This window comes from Gymnogyps californianus, chromosome 1, assembly GCF_018139145.2.
Source record: "Gymnogyps californianus isolate 813 chromosome 1, ASM1813914v2, whole genome shotgun sequence".
NCBI classification, from domain to species: Eukaryota; Metazoa; Chordata; class Aves; order Accipitriformes; family Cathartidae; genus Gymnogyps; species Gymnogyps californianus.
In genome coordinates, this window is record NC_059471.1 from 75,087,631 (window position 1) to 75,112,413 (window position 24,783).

At 37.4% G+C, this 24,783-nt stretch overlaps 1 protein-coding gene across 3 annotated transcripts in view; it reads right to left on the reverse strand.

Moving 5' to 3' along the window:
• The window catches only part of PPP2R3B (protein phosphatase 2 regulatory subunit B''beta), a 52,453-nt gene that overhangs the window by 21,951 nt on the left and 5,719 nt on the right, over positions 1-24,783 (reverse strand). For all 3 annotated transcript variants that reach the window (XR_007768183.1, XM_050914978.1, XM_050914977.1), the window contains one exon: positions 1,014-1,199. Coding sequence is in view for 2 of the 3 variants with exons in the window: in XM_050914978.1 (XP_050770935.1) it covers positions 1,014-1,199 (186 nt within the window). In the remaining variant the exon portion in view is untranslated. The remainder of the gene's footprint in view (positions 1-1,013; positions 1,200-24,783) is intronic.

A 24,783-nucleotide genomic window follows, 5' to 3' on the forward strand; every position in this document is an offset into this window, starting at 1 on the left:
CAGTTACTTCTCATGCAGTAGTTTAACTAGTACTTTAAAAACTAAGAAAAAGTGAGTTTGATGAATACTGTCCTCAGAGAGGCTTTTCCCTATGCTTCTGGAGGGTGCCTTTCATCACCGAATTGTAAGTAACTGGACCCTTCCACCTTTCTTGCTGAGAGGGAAGGGTCTCTTCCACCTTTGCCCACTTCTGTGTGGAAAGGATCTGTGGAAGGCAGGAATCCTATCATTCAGCTTAGCAGTTAAACACTTCTGGTGAGGCAAACAAGGAGTTTCTGAACCCCTAGTCCTGCTCTTGTGAAAAGTCTTTGTTTCTGTTTTCTAGACCCTGGACTTTAAATGCAAAGTGACAGGAACGAGAACCTGAGACTTATTATCACTGCAACTCATGGTCTTGGTATTTCAAGCATTCATTCAATATAACAAAATGGAAATGTAAGTTTAATTTAACTAGCTTATTGTCTGTTACACAGAAGTTTAAAAATATTTGCTGCTTTCTAAGCTCAGTATTTTGTCACTCTGCTGTAACTCTAAATTAGCTCTTCAGTAATAACTAGAGGGCTATAATCTCAAGTTACCAAACCACTCTGTCTTTCAATGTCTTTACAATGGAGGTTCATGACACTGCTGAATGAGAAAAAACAGTGTGGACACCTGAAAACAAAATGCGTATTAACAGTGCTTTTGCCTTAAGTCTCTTGGTCAATACAGAATGCAGAACAACATACAATGTGCCCTTCAGTATTTGGTTGTTTATGCAACTAAAAAAATAGTTCAAGTTTTGATTTAATTTTTGTTTCTTTTTGTAAGCAAAATGTAGGGCCATTTGAGACATAGTTAATGCAAAGATTTCCACACATTACTGCGCTATCAACAATGTTGAATATGATGTCTTACTGGTACTACCTTGTAGGAGATGAAGACACATAACACAAGAAGACAAAGCACACAGAACTCATGTTTCCTTTCCATAGGTGTACAGCACTAAAAGCAGACAGCCAGCAAGTTCTCACCTTTGCAACCTTCCCCATGTCTTCTAACGTTGCCCTCTCATTTGGAAACTCAGAGAAAGTTCTCTCAATTTTGGCAATCACAGCATCTATATTCACTTTTTCCTTAGGACATCCTCGAGGAAAATAGAAAGTTGGAATGTTTTGACTAAGCGATGGTGGCAAAGTTTCTTCCTTCTTTGTCTGAACCTAAACAGATAAATACACATTTGACAGTCAGGTACAATGAAATCACGTGTAATAGTCATCCTCAGATGACTTGAATCTCTTGGTATTGTATGTTACAACAGACCTTCAAAAAGATTTCTGATGATAGGTTGAATAAGCTATTTAAGAATGAGAGCACACTGGAAAAATTAATGAGTATTTCCAAAACCTGTCATTTAGAAAGATTTCTAGGATGTTAAAAATTTAATAAAAACAACTTCAGTCTTCAACATATCAAGTTTCAGGATTAATACACTAGACAGCTTCTTGGAAATATCTGAAATAACTCAGGTTATATTATCACTTTCAGAATAAAAGACTTCAACTTCTAGCTTAACAGACAGGTCATGAAAGAATTTGCTTTTGAAATATTTCTAGTTTTACAGCTTCAAACTTTTGAAATAAGCATGACAACTTTGTTACAAAACCACCAACCTGTTTAATTTAGTTACAGTGAAGATGTTTGTTTGTTTGTTTTGAATCCTAAAAAATGCTTGATTTTATAAAGGTAGTAAATGATTCCTCCAGAGGGATTTTTTTTGTAAACTATACATAATTATGGCATGACAGCTTAGAAATCTGTTTCTCAAGAATTTGTGATATACTGTACTACTAAAAAAAAAAATAGATGACCAGTAACAAGAGAAATTATTTGTTTAAATGCATTTAGCTTCAGTAAAGAAGAATTTACCTTGAACTTAGTTTCCAAAAGAAAGTCCAGTAAGGCAGAGAAACAAAGATAACAAGCAAAGTAACAATACAGTTATATGGCAACTCAAAATTAGTAATTAAACATGAAGTCTTTCATCCCAAGGCCACTATTCAAATGTAAAAACAATGGTTAATGCTATATGGTGGCTCATCCTAGTGTTAAATACGTTCAAGATCCTGAATTCCAGCTCTCACTTCCAACCCGAATTGGGGGGAAAACACCCCAAAACCCGCCCCAAAACTCCAACTTTCATTTTACTCCTTATCACCTTTGTCAAAGTGCCTGTAAAGATACCCAGCTTTCCTATCACAATCAAAGTCCTTCCTTAAGACAGTGAAAGAACTAGGTGCTTACGGACAGCAGATTTTAATTTGCAGGGTTCCAACCCAGGAGCTTTCACTGGAATGCTACACATGCTAAAAAAAGCCTGAATTAACCTTTCTTTCCCCTCCTCTGCATTTGAGCCACCATTCCTGTTCACAGCTGCAGAATTACCTCAACTGAGTTACAAGTTTTATTTCATAGAGGAAATAGTTACCTTGAATCTGTGACACCTAGAGTCAATGTCTGTCATTTTCTAAGAATCCTGTAAATTACAACTTTTGATACCTCGTCATTAGTTCAGTGGTCCAGCTAATGAGGCATCAGCTTAGAACAAGAGTGCCACAGGGCATCAAAAATCCCTTCCAGCCGTAGACTTCCAAACTTTTGGGAAGTATAAAGATACCAGCATTTTATTCTCTAAGTAACATTACCACCAGCACTACAAATAACGCATGTAATGGGATTAACACCTTGTTTCATTCTAGAAACCCAGCTCTACACATCAGGACTTTAGCAGAGCTCTAGCACTTACCCTATGCAAAACCAGACTAAAGACCTATTCCTCAGACTGGTACCACACAGCCAGATAGCTAGCATGCTTTTGAGCACTGGCAATCAAACCATATTTTACTTAACAGAATCAAACTCTTATGTTCATTCTAAACAGCAAGGTTATTTTACTTTATTTCCCCTTTTCCCCATTTACAATATCTGCCTGGATAACCACCCCCACATGAGCTGCTCAAATTGCCACAGAAGAGGCAGGTGTTCCAGTTCTTCAGAGATGCCTCACGAGGTGTGCCTCATCTGAGAAAAGGGTAAGTGTCAATTATAGACTACTAATGTCCCCTGAATATTTCACGTAACATGAGGTAAATCAGTATTTCAAGAAAACCTACCAGAGACAGGCAAGGCATTTTTAAAATCCACAGCTAGGAAAATTTAGAGCCTCAGATTAAAAAAAAAAGTTTCTTTTAAAAGGAAAGGTAGGGGCAGAGGGAAGACTACATTGGAAAAAGTCCCAAGAGAAGAAGAAAGGCTATCAACAGAACTATTTGTTCATTGGAAACTTTATATTTTTTCAGAAACTACTAATTTACTTCAGATACCTCAGAGTACACAACAAATTATTTCCATTAGTCCACGTTAAAAGCTGTTCTTAAATGCATGTAGAGATCTCAGTTCAAGATTTGTAGTAGGACCTGTCCTAGTACATGTAACTTCCTTGGGTGTTATTTAAAGGAGTTATATAAATAAATAAAAAGCCTTTATTGTTTTTTATCTTTTTGTCTGTTGTAAACATGTTCCAGACCATGATTATGAGGAAGAAGCAATAGATTCAGAACTGAAGAGAGACACATAGGTGAAGAAAATTGATTTTTCTACGACGAAAATGTTATGTTTAAGAATGACTTTGAATTCAGCATGTTTATTGTAAAAATATATATTTAATCTGTAAGACAGTATATTTATTCAACTCTAAAACCACGTATAGAATACAAACCTCTCACTGCAAGACAAAATAACTCTCCCTATATTGAAAGTTGTTGCCTATTTCTACATGCTGGTTTCTCAAAGTCAGTGAAAGAAGAAACTATAAAAATGCTTCATTTACATTAGAAAGTGTATGATCACTTCACAATCATTTCCGATAGATTTATTTGGTGCCCACATATAGGCATCTAGTGAGAATACCATCTAGGGCACAAACCAAAATGCCCTTGAATATTCCACGTGGTATCCAGCAGCCAGCTCATAAGGATGTCCATATTAGAAAAAAAGTCAATGGCATACATACAACAGGGTCAAGTCAATAGGACCTCAAAAAATTCTACCTCACATTTATGCGCAACTTCACATTAAGTTTTTACTAAGAAGTGGTACACCACAACCCTAAACAAAAACCGTCATTAAATACTGAAAATACTATAAAGAGATTTTTACCTATCAAATAGGTAAAAGTTTGGTTCAAATCCTTAGTATTTTTAACTAAGCAATTAAAAAAAAAAAAAGGAATGTTGCAATACTTTTCAAATGTGCAATGCATAAGTTAATCTAGTTCTTCAATAGACTGGGTCTTTGTCATGGTTTAACCCCAGCCAGCAACTAAGCACCACGCAGCCGCTCTCTCACTCCTCCCCAACTCCCAGTGGGATAGGGAGGAGAATCGAAAAAAAGTAAAATGCATGGGTTGAGATAAAGACAGTTTAATAACTAAAGTAAAATCAAATATAATAGTAACAATAATAATAAAAAATAATAATAACAATAATAATAATTGTAGTGAAAAGGAATATAACAAAGAAAAAAAGAAATAAAACTCAAGGAAAAAAAACAACCCAACAGTGATGCACAATGCAATTGCTCACCACCCGCTGACCGATGCCCGAGCAGCGATCCGCCCCTCACGGTCAACTCTCCCCCCTTTATATACTGGGCATGACGTTCCATAGTATGGAATATCCCTTTGGCTAGTTCGGGTCAGCTGTCCTGGCTATGCTCCCTCCCAGCTTCTTGCACACCTGCTTGCTGGCAGAGCATGGGAAACTGGAAAGTCCTTAACTTAGGATAAGCACTACTTAGCAACAACTAAACCATCAGCGTGTTATCAACATTATTCTCACACTAAATCCAAAACACACTGTACCAGCTACTAAGAAGAAAATCAACTCCATCCCAGCCGAAACCAGGACAGTCTTCTATTCTTATATATCATACTTTATGCTAATCTTACCTGGGTAAAACAAAGTGCATAATAAGCTAAGAGGATTTTCTGCGGAGGTATGCTATTCAGCCTTTTTAATCCTAACATCCCTGCAACCACCCATGTACAATGCTTATAAAACACCCAACAACAAAAGCAGATACTGCATGAAGTTCCCTGGTATACAACAGAAAATGGAAGTCAACAGGGAGACCCAAAGGGCAACAGGGTGGTAGTGATGAGACCCAAATGCTGTTTAGCACATGAACTTGAAAATTCTAAGCTTATGCTACACTTTTTTTTTTTAATGACAAGTCTCTCCTTTATTAAATTCAGTAAGTTCTTACAGAATACAAGGTGTCCTACAATCTATCAAAGTTAAACGATAATTGTGGATGTAAGAAAATGTTATCAGTAAGCAGGCTCAAAAGGAGTACCTGACCAGCCTTCCCATCTCTCTGTTCTTTTATAGTCATTAGTCTAAGTTTGACCAACAAAGTCACAGGAATATTTCTTCTTTAACTTACTATCTATCTGATTGCACAGTGAAACTCCACATTTCCCTCTAGATAAGCAAGTGACATGATCAGTAGTTTTATGGAATTTAAATCTTGAAAACACCAGGTAAAAGATTTATGCTACTATTGTCTAGAAAAGGGTTCAGTCTCATTTGGAAGGAAAAGACATTGATTTAGAAAAATCTGTTCCAACACCTCAAATATTTTGGCATGTTAAAGTGCCTTCAAAAATCTCCTTCAGCATAGGTAAAGAAAGCTTACTACTACAACTTCCCTCAGGACAAGCCCAGAGAAACATCTCTTCTGTAACACCAGCTCTCTTGACCTTGGGGTAGACATTCAGATTTCCAATTATCTAAGTTAAAAAGTGATGTTTTTCCCTTGTTCTCTGTATGGTCTTCATTAGCCTCTTTCTAGCCAAACTAAAAAGTCAGATTTATTACTGCAAGAGTTCACTGACTGTACCACTCCCCATTCAACTTGATATGTTTTACAGTATTTTTTCCTCTGTGAAAGATGATCCTTTGACAACTTAGAGCTTTCAAAAATTTTTTTTTCCCCCACGCTAGATTTCTCTAAAATCTAGCTATTGCCCTGAAAAATAGCTTGAAATCTGAAAGCTTAATAATGAAGTTTCACAGCACGGCATAAGGCAAGCTACACCACAGTACACTTGCATCTTCCCCCACTCCCGCATACAGAGTTTACTGACATGTGTGTCAGTACTAGTGATAGTGAAGCAGTATGGTGAATTGCCTCAGGTCACCAAGACAGCTAAAAAACAAAGTTAAAAAAAATCCCCATTTGTCCTCATCCAGTCTCACACAGTTGATTCCACTTGGAAGCAACATAGTTCTGATGCTAACATGAGGGAGATTAGAGGAATACCGTGGCAGTATTGTTTGAAATAAGCTTACCTTAGGCTTAAAACCACGCTAAGATCGTGATTCATCTTGCCTAACTCAGTCAGAAAGTTAAGACATATGTGAATGATCAAGCTCAGAGAGACACCTACAGAGAATGAACCTATGCTAAAAACAGCTGTCGGGGTATATATACAAAAGTCTTTCCTCTGGCAACAAACGTTTTAGTCCCAGTTGCTTCTTCCTATCCCAGACTTCAGTTTGCTACCCTTCAGTCACTCTCTGGCAGCTGTTTTTGGATGTGCTATAGAGACTAATTTTATCATACATGCTCCTCTTTCCACAGTAAGAGATAAACATCTATTAATTTTAACCCTGATGCAGTTTTAGACTAGCTTACTTCTGCTGTTAGCCTTAACTCAGATAATTTCTCTGATCCAGTTTGGTCTGTAGTCACTTAAAATTTGTGCTACAATGAGGGGAAGGAAATGGAAAAACTAATACACTTTATGGAAAAAAAGTTCTAGCCATATACCATTTGAAGAAAAAAAGTACTTCAAACTACACTGTTTCTGATTTTATACATACTGGTCACCTGAATTAACACAAGGGAGCAGGGTTCAGCAACCAGTGCAGTCTGTGCTCCAGTTAGCAATTCCGTGTTCACCTTCAAATTCCGACCAGACAAATATGTTGGGAGTCTCCTGCCTGTGTGCCGGGTTGTGCACTCATCTCAGTTTTACATAGATTGACTGCTATCATTCTCATCCCATTTATGCATGTTCTTGGCAGTTTACTCTCAAGCCTATTTCTGCACAAAAGTCTATGGTCATTTGGTCTTGTGATTCAATGCAAATGATAATCCTCAATGCTAAACCAACTTTACTCTAGACACAGAGCCATACACTGCTCTGTCCCATTTTGGCAGAATTAAAGTGCCCTGAGTTTCTGGGATTGACGTGTTCCAGCAAGTAGCAATTCCATAAGCAAATCAAGAGATTCAGTGAGGTTTAGAGCAGTCAGGAGTCCAGGATCATTCTTCATGTTACAACAGTAAAAATGAAGTCTAAGGAAGACCCTAAACTTGCACTACAACTTGCAGAAGGAAGGAGGAATATGATGGAGTTAGAACTAGAGTTCCATGGCCTAAAAATATATTCAATTTCTTATTTGCTATAAGCATAAAAAAACAGCTCTAAGAATGGATAACCTTTTGTATATTTGGTTTAACTATGTGTCAAGCTCATTATGTTCAGAAGTTCATAGTGCAGACACTGTTACTGTAAGTTGAGATAAAACAAATGGCAAATCTAACTGATCTGTTCCCTCTTCTGTCCGCTGACAACCTGAGTCAGGCAAAACCCCTCCTGCTTTGGCAACTGGCTGCAAAGAAAGCTCAGAAGAGTTAGTTGATTTGCACGGGTTTTGGTTTTTTAATCACTCAGTATCAAATTCTACTGTACCTTTAGTGCAGTAACTCACCACTAACGTGGTCCATGTTGAGAGCAACCATCAACTTCAACAGCAAAATATCAATCCTTCTAGCGTATCCGTGGCTACCAAGTGGCAGGGATAAGAATCTACATTCATTTTACAACTTAATGTTGGAAAATTCAGCTTATTAGCAAACTAGAATTCAGGGCTATTTTGTCACTGAAATAGTTTGTATGGTAACCTCTGATTTTGAGGTAAAAAAAGATTTTTAGGTGTTTGCTACCTGAAGCTAATTTCTCCCCTTATTTTAAGTCTCAAGACAGCAGAGTAAGTAGTTCAGCTAGTTAATCTTAATTGCATCATAGCTAGGGAAAGAAGCACCCCACCCAGTTGGAGTGAAATTGCTGTGGTAAGGGCCATCACTGGATAGTATTGAAAGTCTTACCAAAGCTTAAAGAATTCTTTCAAAAATTTTTGATAGTGGCACAACTATCAGTAACTCTTTTCCCCTTTAATTTAACCAAGCCATATTGAAACAGCCAAAATGAGCCTCAAGAGAAAGCCACTGAAGCCTCAATATTTCAGCAGAGCATGCAAACTTTGGACCATCTACACAAACCTATCTGGGATAGTGTGTTAATTCTTATGTAGGAGGAGACAGTAGGTAGTAGCATCCAGGAAAAGCTTCCACCCGAAACTATGAAATACATTCCATACATACCATCTTGCGTATTAAAATTAAAACCACATTCAACTAAAAGCATGTGTAAACAGTCACCACAGACAAGTCATATTACATGCACACATACAAAAGTAGCACACTATAAACAAGCAAACACTGGAAAACTTTCAAATGGTCAAAACCTGATTTTCACTAGTTCAGTGAAGACTGAACTCTCTATCAGAGATAAATTATCATTGCTTTTCTACATGATACCTAACTATTATAGCACCCACTTCCCAATTTCCTCACTTTCAGTAATATATATGCTGCATTAACAGATTTCTTACCCAAGCTCTACAACTCTGATTGTGGAAATACCAGGATTCTCCTGATTTGCAGTTTGGTATAGCTGACAGACAAATCATGCAGTCCTGCTGGGAACTGGAGGATGCTATTGCAAATGCATTATTGTTGTAGAAACACCTCCAAACATGGCTGCATATGTTTGGTTTTTCCTACAGTCACATAGAGCTTCAGCATCAAAAAAGTTCCAGTTACACAGTTAGAAAGTGTTTAATGAGCTATTCAGAAATGCCCTGGGGTGGGGATGGAATGCAAAAAGGAAGAGATAGTTACCTCCCCTCCAAAGCCATGAGCACAAGAGACATTTGCATATTACATGCATGTCCATCAGTAACTTGCTCTATGTGCTGACAAAACTTTTACCAAAGGCTTTAGAGGTAGGATCCTCTAACAGTTTGCTGTGTCTGACCAGTGAAAATACTTTTTGTCTCCTCCACGTGCCCCGCTAATTTACAAAAGGAAAAAGGTCCAGATTATGAAATGGAAAAAAAGCAAGATTCTTCAGAAAAATCTACCCTATGAAAGGCAACTTCTACATTTTGTGGTAAGACAGAAGTGGTGCAAAAGTATTAGTCACTGGCTGTGAGTTGTTGTCAAGCAGCCTCTATTTTATGAATTACGTCAAATCAAGTATCCCAGTCACTAATATATCCAGTTTGTCATATAGTTGCAGCTTTCTCAGAAAATACTCCGATCATAGGTTTAATCAGTACTCCTACTCTTTACCAGTATATTCTGTTGCCCCAACTGTTCTCAGGAGACAAGCTGGTAAGGTCCTCCAAGTACATGATTCATTTTGATTGTACACAGCCAACGGACCACGCTGGGACTCACTACCTGCAAAGGAGTCATGACTGCCTAAACATCATTTTAATGGGGAAAAACTGACAGTCAGTTACACCTGAGGCAATTCTAACATTTGTCTATGGAAAACAGCCCTTGTCAGGACAGGCCATCAGTTCAACATCAAAAGTAACAAACAGGCCTAAGACAGACATCCACTTAATTCTTAAACTCTGCAATAGCTTCTCATCTTTCCATGTTTACAACAAAACAAGTTTCAATCACTCAATGCAATTGAGCTTAGGAAAAATCCACTCAAACTAGAAAGATATCAACAAGCTCAGCCTTGTTACTGAGCTGCAGAGTCAACGGTTGGAGCAACTATTCTGTTAACCTCTTGTCTGGCAGTGCCCCAACAAATTCTGATTTGGACAATTGCAAAAACAATCTCATATCCCTCTGATCCTGTAAAACTTGAAGGATATTTTATATGAAGATGTGACAATGTTTCAGGCTTTCTAGCATACAAAGTACTACCGTCAACAGTCATAGAACATCTGCTATTAGTACCATTAGTGATTATAAAGGTATGGAAAATATGTTAAAATGGAGAAAAGGCTAGTGAAACTTTTATTCCAAGGGAAAAATAAGTAAATCAGAAGTCTTCAGTGTCTGAATTGTTGGGTCAAAAAACTTAGCTGCAGAGGGAACTGACATCTAGACTCTTAAATCATGCATGCAAGTAAACTAAGCTATAACAAACTTGCACCATATTGGCTTTTCTATAGAAACAGTACTCATTTGCATAAATTTATTACCAGCCACGAGCAGGTAAAGAAACTGCTACCACATGGCAGGCAATACATTTTAAGCTCGAACCATGAGTCTCCATTGCAGAAGTGGTAAAAAACTACCAGTTTGCTTACAGCTTCCTTTAAGAGGCTAGAGCTTAAGACCTGGCAATCCATTAGCAAGGGACCATTTATGAAAAACCTCTCATCTTAATTAGCCAGTCTCAGTGGGCAGCTTAGATTTTTCATTCTATCTTAAATGTTGGCATCTGCTCCAGAAAATTTGCATTGTATCAGCAAACTAGCATCAAGTGTAACTATCAGCTACAGTCAGAACAAGATTTCCATTCCCTGCCCCCCCCCCCCCCAAACACTTGGGTTTTGTTCTTTAAAAAAAGGCATTTGTGTGCCTGATGTAAAACTATTATGTAAAAATGGATATCAGGTCCTCCCTTTGTGATGTTAAAAGGTCTCCAAATGATGTTAAATTAGAAAATTGATGCTAATAGGAAAACTGGCCTGCCAGAGACCTCTAATTGTTACACAACCTACTACTTCTGTGACTATAGTTGTAAAACCAACTGCCTCACTTAAACTTTTTAAAATTCATTTTACCTCACAAAGGGGAAGGTTATCTTCATGACTGGAAGAATCAGTGCGCTACAGCACAACCACACACCAGCCCAGCACACATTAGCACCTACAGGCTCTGTATTCGTTGCTGTCTTGAACATGCCATAAGCATTTATGAAGCATTTCAGTAACAGAGGAGTGCAAAAGTGATCAAGAGGCACTAATGTCTAAACTTACTTCACTCGGAAGGAAAGCCAATGTTGTGAGGCACTGCAGAAGCTGAAGAAATATTTCTCATACAGCTGACATAAATAGCATGCGTAAGCAGCATTTAGTATCATTAACAGGTGGTCATGGAACTAGTAGTTCTCCATTTCCACACTGAGGTGTGATGCATGCAACCACAGGAATCACCAAGCAGTAATAGCAGATAAAGGCATGATGCAGTTCAAGTATCAGAAAATACACCAGCACTTAGTTTTGGCACTGACATTCAGAGGATTAATTCAAGATTTAGGCCAACTTTTCTTTTTTTTTTTCCTTTTTTTAAAATGATCACATTCAGCACAAATTTATTTGACTTTAAGAAAGTCGAGTTTTAAAGTTAGAACTGTTTCACAACATGGTGTGGCCTCTACGTAGCAAAAAACATCTATTTTCCTAGTTTAGCTAACACTGAGTTACATGGGTGTAAGCGTGTCACTGTACACAGATGTATTCTATTCTGTTACCATTTTGTTTCCAACTTCAGACATATTTTCCTCACATAGCCTGGGTAATGATGCTGCTTATATTCCAGCTCTGACAGGTAGGCATGTCACCAGCTGTTGGCTAAAACACTGCTCAGCTATCAGCAGGTAATAAGCCTTTCAGTTCACATCTTTTGAGTTGCCAGTACATTTGACATGGTGATAGTTTCTTCTCCCTCCAAAGTTTCAGAGAAATTGATGAGCAAGATGGACATGGTGCCTCTTCAAGTGCTGCATTTCCAGTTTACTACATTCTGTAGGTGTTAAGTTACCTAAGAAACGTCTTTCTTACAACGAACATCAGAAGATAGACTGAAGTTCTACTGAGTTTTATGCAGTTATCTATTAAAAAATTCAGTTCCCCAAAGTAATACAGAACATTTCAGCAGTTGTATATTAGCTTCCTTTTGAGAAACTGATCTTTCCAGAAAGCCCTATTTTGCTCAGTTTTATCAATTTTCATTAATAAATGCAACCACTGAGAAACAGCCTGTTCTACCACTTTCCAGAGCCACCCACCTCACTACTGGTTGTCTATTTAAAGATTTTCACGAAACTTGATTTGCTACACTCCAGTGACCGCCCCTTCCAAAACACAGGGGATTACCTACACAGATTACTTACACGGCTCTATGCAAAAAGCCACTGCCTTAGAATTCCTAGAACCTGTGGAAGACCCAGTCACTCCAACCCACCTAGAGCAGATGCTGAGCCACATGTTATCTCACCATCCACCACCATCACTCATTTTCTAAGAGGCTAGCTTTAATAGCACTAAACCTCTTAAGGAGAATCTGCCATTTGTTTAACAAGTTATAGAAACTGTATGGATATGAAAAATTGTAACAATGTAGTAGAAGTATAGAAAAACAGACTGGCCTCCATTTCTGCTTGATTTTAGCAATCTAATTTTACATCATATTCATGAACTGTTCCGTCTGAAAGCCAATATTACAGTGGTATAGGAGGTTGTAAACTCCAATGGTAATGAAGCTTAGCAACTGAAATGAGAAAAATTTTTCAAGTTATTCTACAAAAGCTCTAAGCAGACTTTAATTCTAACATGAAATTTCTTCAGTGATTATGTAGATTATGAATAGCTATTCTTTGCACTGCAGCTAGCCTATGAGGACAAACTGAAATTAACATTAACATGAAGTGTCAGGTAAAGAATGTCCATCTTCTGTATCAACAGTTATCAGCACTCATATTTTGTTTTTTTAAGGTACTTTCAAAAAGGTCTCCTTAAAGTCATGAAGTTGAAGCGAAGTACCATTTAAAAAAGGAACCTCGGATAAAATACTTTATGTCAAATTGAGCAAAGACAGATATCAGATTTTAGTTTTATACTCCTATTAAGACTGTTTTGCCCACAGAATTTTGTCTGTAATATAATTAAGTGGTTTAACACACATTATTCTACAGCTGCTATTTACCCAAGAAGTGCAAGTCTAGTTAAAAATGAAAAATATTTGTTCATTGTCTGCATTGTAAGTTTATAGCCATCAGCATGCTAAAACAGAAAAAACCCTACAGATTAGACAAGCTGCTTTCTAAAGTACTTAGTTGCTTGTAGGTATGCATTACCATACTACATTGAAATGTCTTCTAGCTCAACATAAAAAAGCCCTGTAAAAGTGCAAATGATCCAACTATCATTCGATGAAAGACAGATCAAGTTAAGGGGCACCACACAAGGTAACTGTGTTTGTTTACAACAGGATGCCATGACTAGACTAAACTTGCCTCATGCTCTGAGGTGCCTAAATATGAACTGCTACTGCTACTTTTGGGTCATTAAGATAGTATTTTCTTTTCCTGCTGTCTCTAGTCAACAAGTTTCCTTCTCTGTCTCCAGTTCAGGACAAAAGATTCAAGCAGTAAAATCCTTTCATTCACAAGTTTATGCTGAATGGCATAAACCAGCAGGGTCAGCACTTGCATTCTGCTTTGCACAAAGGAATAAACATTGCTTATACAGCTCAGCTGAAACAAATTTGAAATAATAATGTAGAAGACAGAAGGCTAACACATTTTTAGGGTCATAGGGCTCTACAGCCCTCTCTTGAAGGTCACCTGAAAGGGACACTAGTGCACTGAATTCAAAATTAAGTAGCAGGCTATATTTAGAATGATTTTAAAAGCCAGAAATCTTGAGATAATGTAATTTTTATTCAACTGCTAAACTTTCCTTAATTAAAAAAGGGTAAAAAATGTCACACATACCATCATTGATATACCTTTACTACATGAACTAGAAGTGAGGGTGAGGTAAGGACAAAGTGAATGCTTTCACATACCACCAAAAGCCTTAAAGTTAACGTTTTCGACGAAATGCCAAATTTCAGTTTCTCCATTAAAACAGTTGTACACTTTTTCCCCCTCCCAAAAGATAATCTCTTTGAACATTTACTCTATCAGTAGTTTTCCTTCTAATTATACGTTTCAAATGCTTCTATTCTCAATTATGAGCTCACTTTAAAATGGTGGATTTAACTCACTGCTGCAAAACAGCAGAGGCACATGTGTGAACCATGTAGCAACAACTGATCTCATCCAAATACAAAGTCCAAAATAAACATAATCTAAAGGAATGCAGGATCATCATGTAAGTATGAAAGGACCTTTTAACATATTATGTTTGAGATAGTAAGGTTACAGCCTATTTCAGTGTATTTTATATGCCCAGTTTCAGTAAAAGGTAAATTAAAACCCCTGGGGAAATGCATGCAGATTATGATTATGCAGATTAAGGAACACAGTCTTTAAAAGTCTAATAGCATTAAGCGCACCAACTTTCCACTGCATATGCCTCTGTGTAAACATTGTACTTTATCTATGCTACATGCTTCACTAAACTCTCCTCATTTTTTGTTTGCAGTAAGCTACCTGCACAGTCTTCTAAAACACAGAAGAAATCATCGTATATGGAACAGACTACTGAAATGCTGCTAGTTTAGGAAGAACTTCCATGTATCTCCTGCAGTTTGCGTGGCTGTGAAGGTACAACTGACAACAATAACTTAATTGTATAAGAACAGAAAGACAAACCTGGACCTGCTGAAAAGCCTTCAGTCTCTTCTTGAATCTAGAAGGTAAAACAAAATCACATCCTCGAGCTAGCAATGCCAACTCCTTTCTTAGATCAGGATCTTGCCGCAAAGAAATCTCCTTTATCCTCATGCTTTCGGATTTCATATAATGTCTCTGTGTGCCAGTCCAGGCACTTCAGTCCCAGTAAATAGCAGAGCTGCTGTATTATCACACAGTGCCACTTAAAGCAGCAGCTGTGCCCGAGTTCTGTGATATTATAAGAGTCAGCTCAACTTTGCCTGCTCCATACATTAAAGGGGACTTGGCTGGAATCGCAAAAACAGATTGGAAAGTCACTTTGGGGGCCTGCCCTTTCATACATGCATTCCAAAGTCTAAATGGGACAGTATGGAAAAAAACAAACCTGTTTGCAGGAGCATCTATAAAAGCAGCTTCCAATTTTAAAAAAGCAAGCCTTACAGGAATGCAGAGAGGCCAGCCGTGGTCATTTTGTAGCTTCCTCCTCCTCCCATCCCCCTCAGCTTTTCCTTCTGTCACAAAACACTCACTGTCTAGCTTCAATGAAGTACCTCACTGAAGGATAAGGCTTATTACACAGCAATTAAATTCCTTTTAAACTATTCGGTCCTTTAGCAGGAACCTTATTACACTGCGAAAATGAAGGCAACAACAGAAAAAGCTGCAGACAGACTTTGAGTGGCTCACATACTTTAATGAAATAGATTTTTTCACATTCATCTAGATCTAAGTTACTGTATTGCAAGAATCTAATCATTCAAATGCTACGGCATAAAGCAGTAGCAGAAACGAGGCAAATGTTATCACAATGAAATGCTGCTTTAAATCATGTTTTACAGAAAAGCTACATTAGAAATATCAGTGATGTAACAAAATCTGAAAAAAGTTGACAGGATACTTTTTTTTTTCTTAAATAGGAGTTTTATAAACATTAGCATCCACATACTAGATTGCATACCTGTCACATTTCAGTAGCACAAAAGTTAGTCAGCTACCACTCTACTCTATTTTCAGTTTATTGATTCTCAAATACATTTTATGGAAGGGTGAGGCCATGTTTTAGTCCACAGCGATATTCTTCGCAGAAACAGAAATCTCATAAGCTTTTGTGGAAATTAAAGTGCCCTTCTGTCCTTCCTCCTTTACAGTTTTAGGTACATTAATTGTTAACTGGTGAAGTTCTTACATTTTAAATGGGTATACCTCTACCACAGCAATCTTTAGGAAACGCTGCTATTTTGATGAAGTTTTTTTTCAAATATCACCATTACAGCTATGAGTATGGCAACTCTTGCTATTCCAGTTCAAGCTGTGAACACTCTTAACACCCCTAAATTCTCTAAGATATTGGTATGTTGCCCATTTATTATCTGTACCTTGTCATGCACAAGTTTAGTTACTAACAGCATAAAAGGAAAGATCTGGCCAGTCTTACTCTGTTTTCATCCCTCATGCTTTAAATAAGGCCACTTTCTTGATTACACAAAGATGTACACAGCCCAAGAAACACTAGAACAACTCTTTCACCACTAAGTTCAAGATTTCTCTTACTGGATGGCATTATTTACCCCCACGCTGTGTTATCTATACTCTTTAGCCCTATTCATCCATTCATAGCCATTCTGTCATGTAACAATATAGTAAAACCCCACAGTAAATATCCTCATAATATTAAGAAGAAAAGGAAACTATGAAAAAGTAGTAGTGAAACATGGTTTGTCTTAATTGGATCCTTTTTCGTTTATCACACACTGTTAGAAAGTAAATGATGACAAAAAGCCTGTTCTTGTTTTTAATTTAGTATCTAGTTTTCCCCCCTGCTTCTTTATTGCGACTCGTTATGAAGATATTTATTTCTTTCGGAAGTGGAAGAACAAGAAAGGAATTGACAAGGCAAGAGTCAGACATGTTGTGGCTGGCATGACCAGACTATCAAACTGCATTGAGCAAAACTGGCTGTCACTCACTGTCTTTTAGGAAGATCAAATCAACTAACCTGTGATAACCCTTGGGCCACAGGGAAGCCAGCAGGGAGCTGGACGCACAGCACACAACAGCAGCATGCCTGGAACTTGAGACGAAGGACTGAGGTGTTAGAGTAGGAGAAGAATCCTACTCTGGCAACAGATAACCGTTCCAGACCAAGATGTTTGGGGAAGGTCAGGAAGGTTGTATTGCAAGGCAGATTGCATTTCAGGTTAGGCAAAATAGGCTTTACTTAAAGTAAGGAAAGGTATCTTCTCACCTAAATTGCTTTCTATTTTCCCCCCTTTTCACCAGGTGATGCACTCCCATTCACTACCACATTCATGGTCTTGTTTGAGGTGGCTGTAATATGTCATTAAGATGACTAACTGCCACATGGAGAGCTAACCTAAAAGACTGGAGCTCCAGTTCACCTGAACCTGCTAAAGGAGCCTCAGTAAGAAATCAGTGTTCTGAACTCCATTTTGGAAAGAGTTGCCGATTTCACTCCTTTTTTTCAAATGGAGCTCAGAGTCCGTCATCACTTAACCAGCATATTATGTTCAGTATTTTGAATATTCTGTATTTTGTCATCATAATATTACTTCACTGCCTGAGGCAGATGTTAAGTCAATCCTGTTGTGAGCCTAATATTGTTTTAGCACTATTGTCACTAGCCTGGTTTCAAACCTAGTGGTCGTTTACATACCTGTATGCAGAATAGTTGTCAAAAGTTCACAGGTTGCAATATATGAAGAATCTACATGCAATTGCGTATTTAGTTGCAATACATTGTGAGAGGTAAGTACACTAGCAGCTATTAATCACCTCCTTTTTACCATCTGAAGGGAAAAGGGTTTTGTACTGCCACATTTAAGGAGATTGAGCATTTGTAAAGCAATGTGGTCAAGAACCCCCTAAGATCCGTTTTAACCTTTTCAGTCATGAATTAGCCACAGGGGAAAGGGAAAGTCAGCTTCCATCCAGAATGAACTGGGAGTGTTCAGGTATAGTGTTACATTTATTCTAAATCTGAATTCTCTCCAGTGAAAGCTAAGGCAAAATCCTTTCCTGGGTGAAGGGCTGGATGCCAGCCATGAAGCTATTCAAGTATCCTGGCACCTTATTATTAGCTAGATAAACAGAGGGGAAGATGCGTGCTCAGAGCTTGCTTCCAAAGCTAAAGATACACACTATGAATGGATCTAACTCAAGGGACTGTGGCTGAAGTGTTTACCACTTTAACAGAGATCTGAACATAGTCAATAGCAATGTAATATTTATGTGGCTTTAACACAAAAGTATTCAAGTGAGACAAAGATGAGGATCACTAATATTTTGGGTAATGTGGAGGAAATAGAAATCTGAAGAATACCTCAAAACACCTTAAGCATTTGCCTACAAAAATGAAATTTCTTGTCAGAAGCATATACTGACAGTAGATTTAAAGTCTTAAAAGATTATGTGGAACTGACCTCAAGTCTTTGAAAAAAAGCATCCCAGCATTACACGACGCTTCCAAGAAAATAAGTTAAATCTGTAATAAGATGTATTCAGCCATACAAAACCTTTAGTTGCTGGGGTCCAGTCTTCAACCCAGTAAACATGTGAACCAAGATGACAGAAAGCCTATTTGGCCTTTGGAGACAGTTTAAATAAGGCTGAATGAGCAAGCCCAATGGCAACAGCGTGCAACCTAATAGAATCCCTCAGCCTGCGATGCTGCAGAAATTAGAGTGGCTCCTGGGTTAACTGTGGAAAGGAACTGTTGTGTCTCCACAACAGCCAACGTAAAGGGTTATGCAACTAATGTAACCCTTTCCAAAAGTAACTGATAAGTAAGGGGCAGAACAGAGCAGTTAAGAGAAGATAACTAAGGCAAGGTAGCATCTTTCTCAATATAGAAAAAAGATGAAACAGGACAACTATCTTAGTACTAAAGATATATTTCAGATGTTTAAAGTGGAAAAAAGGCACTACTAGTACAAGCAAATAGTTCAGGAAGATATACAAAAAAAGAAGTCAAGCAGCTAACGATGCTAAGTAAAACACAGCTACTGTGAGGCAGGAAAGACAAAGAAATTACATACATACACTAGAAGACAGACAAATGAAAGCAGCAATTCTTTGCTAGACTAAGAAAACAAACAAACAACACAAAAAACCCTGAAGCAATGGGTTCTTTTTTTTCCTCAGTCTTTACAAAAGATTGTGACTAGACTATCACCATTATTTATTATTATCAAGAGTTATTTCTAGACCAGATAGTCCATACCTGGCCTTTGATATACTGAAAGATGCTGGAACTAGATATGCCCCATTATTTGCATAAATATTAGGCGTTTGATAATTAATTGGTTCCTAACTCCTTAGATCAAAGCTCCACAGTCAGACTGAACTTCTAACACACCTAACCCAGTTTCTGCAAAACGCATTGCATAACAGTAGATGCAAGTGACATTGCACTTCAGTAAAGAAAATGCACATTGAGTAGTTGCATTATTTACATTGGTCTGCAGATCTTTAATATACTACTGCAGACCAGTGGTAGCCTGTGGATCATTGTTGTAACAGCAGTTCTCAAGGTACTGAGTGAAAACCGAGGGGAAAGATTAGAAGGTAATGTCCATCTCAGTCAGATTTGATTTTATGACCTACAAAGAAAACACAACTTAGGCAGGCTTTGTAGCACCTGCAGTACCTTGCTGCTTAACACTATACATAGCAATGGCCAGTGTTGACATAGGCTAAATAAATGAACGAAGAATGGTAGTGCTTCTCTTTGGAAAGAATTCTAAAACTCCCTCTCAAGTCTTCAAAAAGGCCCTTGCAGGGGAAAACCTCTTTATAGCAATGGACTAGAGTCTCAGTTTTTCAAGTGTGTTATTTTACATTATTATGAGCAATAAACAAAACATTTCCTTCTCAGGAGACTACAGTACATAACAAGATTTACTGACCTTGAATTTTAGTAGAGCAGGTACTGTAAAACATGAAATGTCTAAAGAATGGGAATATACAAGAATAAATGGGAAGTAGCAAAGAAGATTCTGCTTTTTATCCATATAACTGCCTAAGCAATCAAGAATATGAACATCTATTGACAAGGTGACCCACTCGGGGGTGGGGGGGAAACCCACTGATACTGATTTTTCAATATTGAATTCACAAATATTGATTTTTATTTTCATTTCCCAAAACCCCTGACTATCCTGAAATAGGTTTCAACCTTGTGCATCCTTATCTATCCTTATACTGATGGATATGGAAAGGGATTTAATGGGATCCCAAATAATCAGTTTTCCCAGTTCTTCAGACACTTATCTGACTTGCTTCTTGCTAGTAACTTCCCATTTCTAACTGCTCTGTATGGGAAGAGAACAATGCATTTGTGAGCTGAACCGAATAACAAAGTATTACTATCCATCCCTAACTCTCCTTTGGATGAGAGTCACCCCTTTTTAGCAGTACACTGACAAAACACAAGGGAGATGAAGTCTGCAATGTCTAGATCACAGAAGGAATCAAGTTGTTATGCTCATACCCAGCTACCAGCTACCCAAACTGATTGCTTTAAAGTTATTGACAGTGTTTTGAGTATGGTGTGCTACAATGATGAACTGCTAGATGTTGTCACTGTGTAGTTAAGAAATCTACCTTCACAGGGAGAAACTGATCCTTTGGCCTTGGAAGGAAGTTCATGTGAATCTGGGTCTAGATGCATATTTTTTTTCTTGGAGGACACAATGCCTCCCCCATAGAACATGCAGACAATTAAAAAGCATGGAAGTCTTGCATGTGCATGCCTTCTCTAATAATTATTTAAATTTTCCAGTACTCTTGGATTAGACAGAGCAATGCCTGGAGGTTCTTTCCACAGTTGCTAGGAGAATCCAGAATTTTTAGGAGGCAAGACAGTGAATAAAAAGACACCAGTTAGATGTGAGATGTATGGTCACGTTGGTAGCCTAGGAAGGATGGGCTGATCAGATTCTCTGCGCGTTACCAAAAGAATGCCATGTATGTACACCATGCCATGGGCTGTTATCAGATTATAAGCAAGATAAGATACATGTCACCTTGCTATGATTACACTGCCTGGACTCCAAAGACAGAGTATGGGCCTTTTGAGATTGCTAACTGCATCTGGCAGACTAACTTCAGCAAGCGTCAATACTAGATACTATAAAACCGAAGCCTGACAGTTAATGGATGGTTTATATTCCTTTCAGAACAATTCTCATGTTCTCCGCCATCTTAGGAAAACATTATCAGTTTACATTTTATTTCTTTATGTATAGCATAAACAGAGTTTTAATGGAAACAGGTTGTTGGAATGGTGTTTGACAGATGGAGCCTATTTACTATTCGTGATCTTCATATGACCCTATTCATCAGATCATGAAAACCAGGTACACCCGAATTGATGCCGCTGAGGTGGCTATTAAACAGAAAAAGACATAAGCAAAATATCTAGTATGGATTATACAAATTAAAGTCACACTTACTCTAAGTTGATGCTGGGGTTTTACATTTTAGATGAGCCATGATGCTACAGAGACTATCCACAGAGGAAGCTATAGTCCACAACATATACATTTGTAACTTTACGGAGGTAAGACCCTGAATAGCAGAATAGGTTGAAATGAAGAATCAGTTCAGGCTGATTTGGAATGCCACTGAGATTTTCCTACAGGAGACAGCAACTTTGATAATGGAGTCTAATGTTATGCATTATGCAACTTTTCAAAGTCACACAGGCCATTTTGGATATTTAGTCATTTCTGGATTGCTATTATTTACCTTGTGTCACCTTAATTTAGAAGTTGACAGAGTAATCTGTTATAAAGAACATGAATGACAATGTTTTATAACTGTCCAGCAACTTATTTAAACATTGCATCAGCTGTTCAGTACTTCATCATTTTGACATGAACTGAATTTTCAGTTAATCCTTTCAAAAACACATTTGTATCTTGGAATTTCATCATTTCCAAAACTAGAATGATTGGTGTATGAAAGTACCACCACTACTTTAATTCCAGCATCCCAGGCTAACACGACACATAATTTAGTCCCCGAAATCACAAGACAATAATTTTGAATCAGTGACAGCTGTAGGACAGCTTCTTGCTTATGCTTTTGCTTGAAATTTCCCTCCACGAAGATCTTAAGGCAAAACCAACAAATTGGGAAGTTTAAGATACAGACCTTGTTCTACAAGTCAGTCAGATCGCAAATTGTAATTTACCAACCAACAATGGGATTTCTGGTAGAAATTCTGTAGCGACTTACTCTTGAACTACTGTGTTGATCATATATCAGTATGAAATAATTTCTGTTGCCTCTCCATTTCCTATATCAGCAACTATACTGGTTTCTACAGAGCTAAATGAAAAGTCATGCACTTCCAAACTTGCAAGCAGGGTACAGTGGTAGAGGGCAAAGCAAAGAAAGAAGGCAGAGCAAGGAAGCTGGTCACTGGTAACCAACTGATCTTTACCTTCCAGTATGATAACTAAAGGGGCAACCATTACACATGAATAAATAAGACTTTAGTAAGACAATTTACAGAGGTATAACACCACAAATACATTGCCAGAACAACAACAGTACTCCTGACTAGCAATTTCCTCCATTCTCCATCACTGGGAGTCTTGATGTGAAGTCTAAATATTTTTTTCAAACATTCTAGAAGATCTTTCTAAAATACTAAGCTTAAATTTGTTACTTGATAAATAAGCAAGTAGTCAAAATTTTAGGAGGTATTCTTTAGTGTGTTAACAGCAAGTAAGACAACAAAATTGGTGATCTTTTGTTTAAAATCTTAAGTTAAAACAGAAGACTTTTAAAAAGTATTTGCTGTAAATGATGACTATTCATGAAGGCTATTGGTAGACGGAAGTAAGAATAATCTAGCCCATTAAATGTTTTCAACATTACTTAATTTCAAATAGTTTGCTTTATTTCTTAGTCAATGAATTGTGCCCCAAGGATAATTATTTACGATATATCAGCGATGACTATATCTAGTAGAAATGTTCACAAAATCTAGAATATTAACTGTTTATCAATACAAATCTAGCTTCTAAAGGAATAAAACTGTTTAGAAACTGTTCTGGTTCTGCTGAATTCTAAAAACAGATCAAGGTAAGCCATTTCATAAGCTCTACAAGTCTTGTTTTGTCAAGATAATGTCAAGAAGGTCCAATCAAACCTTGTTCATGGTGGGCAAATTTACAACTCCATTTCACAGATATTTTGCAATGTTTCCCTCATCACTCACTCAAAGTCTTTCCCTGCATTATCCTTGCATATAGATTTCTACAAATGTTGTGAAAGTCTCCTTGTAGGCTTCCAACTCATCTCATTGTTGCCTGAAATCAGCCAAAGTTTCTAGTAAGATCTGCATAGAACAAATATGTAAGGCTAGTTCCATATGAAATGAAACTAAGCAGTATGCACAAGGTTATTTAACCACATATCCCAACAGCCCTAAGAGCCCATTATACCTGCAAGTACCTGTGGTCAAGAAATGGTACATGGGTGGCTCTACATTTTCTAGCTATTTTTTATACAGAATAGTGATGGCTATGCAAAAGGGGCACATCTAACAAAGTACCAGAACACGCTTTTAAAAACATCTCTTGATCACTCGTTAGCTTTCTGTGGACCCATTTTAAGTTGTATCTGTTGTTCGCAGAATACAAATTAATCTTACCTACCAAGACATTAGTACCATCTGGTTAACTTGAAGACAAGAACACCACACTAATCCAACCCAACACAAAGGAGTTATTTACATATTACGCCACAGTTAGAACACTACATTTAGTAACCATTTGTTGTGGACTGCAGAAAACAACAAGAGCGCTTAACTGGTATCTTCTTGAATCAATGCAACTACTTAAGTTGCCTAACTGTCATTGAATTTTTCAACAGTTGTGTGTCCAAAGCCTCTATATTTGCAAGACTCAGCCATATGATATTACTATTGGTATTTTGTAGATTTTTCTCATAACATTGCCTGCTGAAAAATTCTGTGCAGTCATTGACTAGGTCTATCAGTGGACAAACTAGTTCAATGGATGAGCTGCATTAATTGTTTTGTACTGAAGTAAGCCCATACGCGCTTTTGGCCTCAAGCTTATTTCTTGCTGACAAAGTAAGTGTAGGGCATATGAAAAGGTTCTCAAAAATAAGTTGGGTTCTCAAGCATCACTGAAGGAAAAAAAAGAAAGCTATCTCCTCTATATCAATATCTAATTTCCTCCCAGACTGACCACCTGTTAAAAGAAGGAACTGTTAAATGACTGATGTAAAGCTATAATTAAGCTTAAATATTTTGAAAGACTGGGCAGAGAGAAGCAACTGGAAGTAAGTAATGATCTCATACAGCTATGAACTTTGTTTATTTGCTTTTAAGTGATAGTTACACAGGACAGAGTGCCTGTAATTAATAAATTTCATCCAAATATTTGAATTTGTCCCATGTCAGGATTCAGGTGAATTTTAAATTTGAAGAAAGCCACATATAATTCTGAATTCAATTTTTCAGCGCTAGAAATGCCAAAACCTCTTAAGACTGGATGCAGCACATAAGAAATATTTATGAGTTTCCAGTAGGACAGAAATATCTTCTCTTTCAAGTGCAACTATCACTTTGAAAGAGGGCAAAAGATAACAATTTCTTCTAACAAAGCACAAAGTGTAAACAGAATTAATACTACTGCTAAGAAAAGTGTAACATTTATATCCCAGGGTACAAGATGCAGTTAGAATAAGGAGCACTACCAAAAAGCTACAACAGTGAATAACTTTCAGTGTCTCATTTATACATAAAATGAATAGCTGGTTCTCTAATCAGGACAACAATTCTTCTATTTCAAGCTATTCAGTACAGCAAAGCTTAAGAAGAATAACACAACATACTACCAGTGCTGCTTATGCTGACTACTATTATTTTTACCACACTTGAAACTAATAATGATTTTCTAGGAACACCTATAGCTGCACTCTTCCAGACCTTAATATGAACTTCTGGCCGCCCT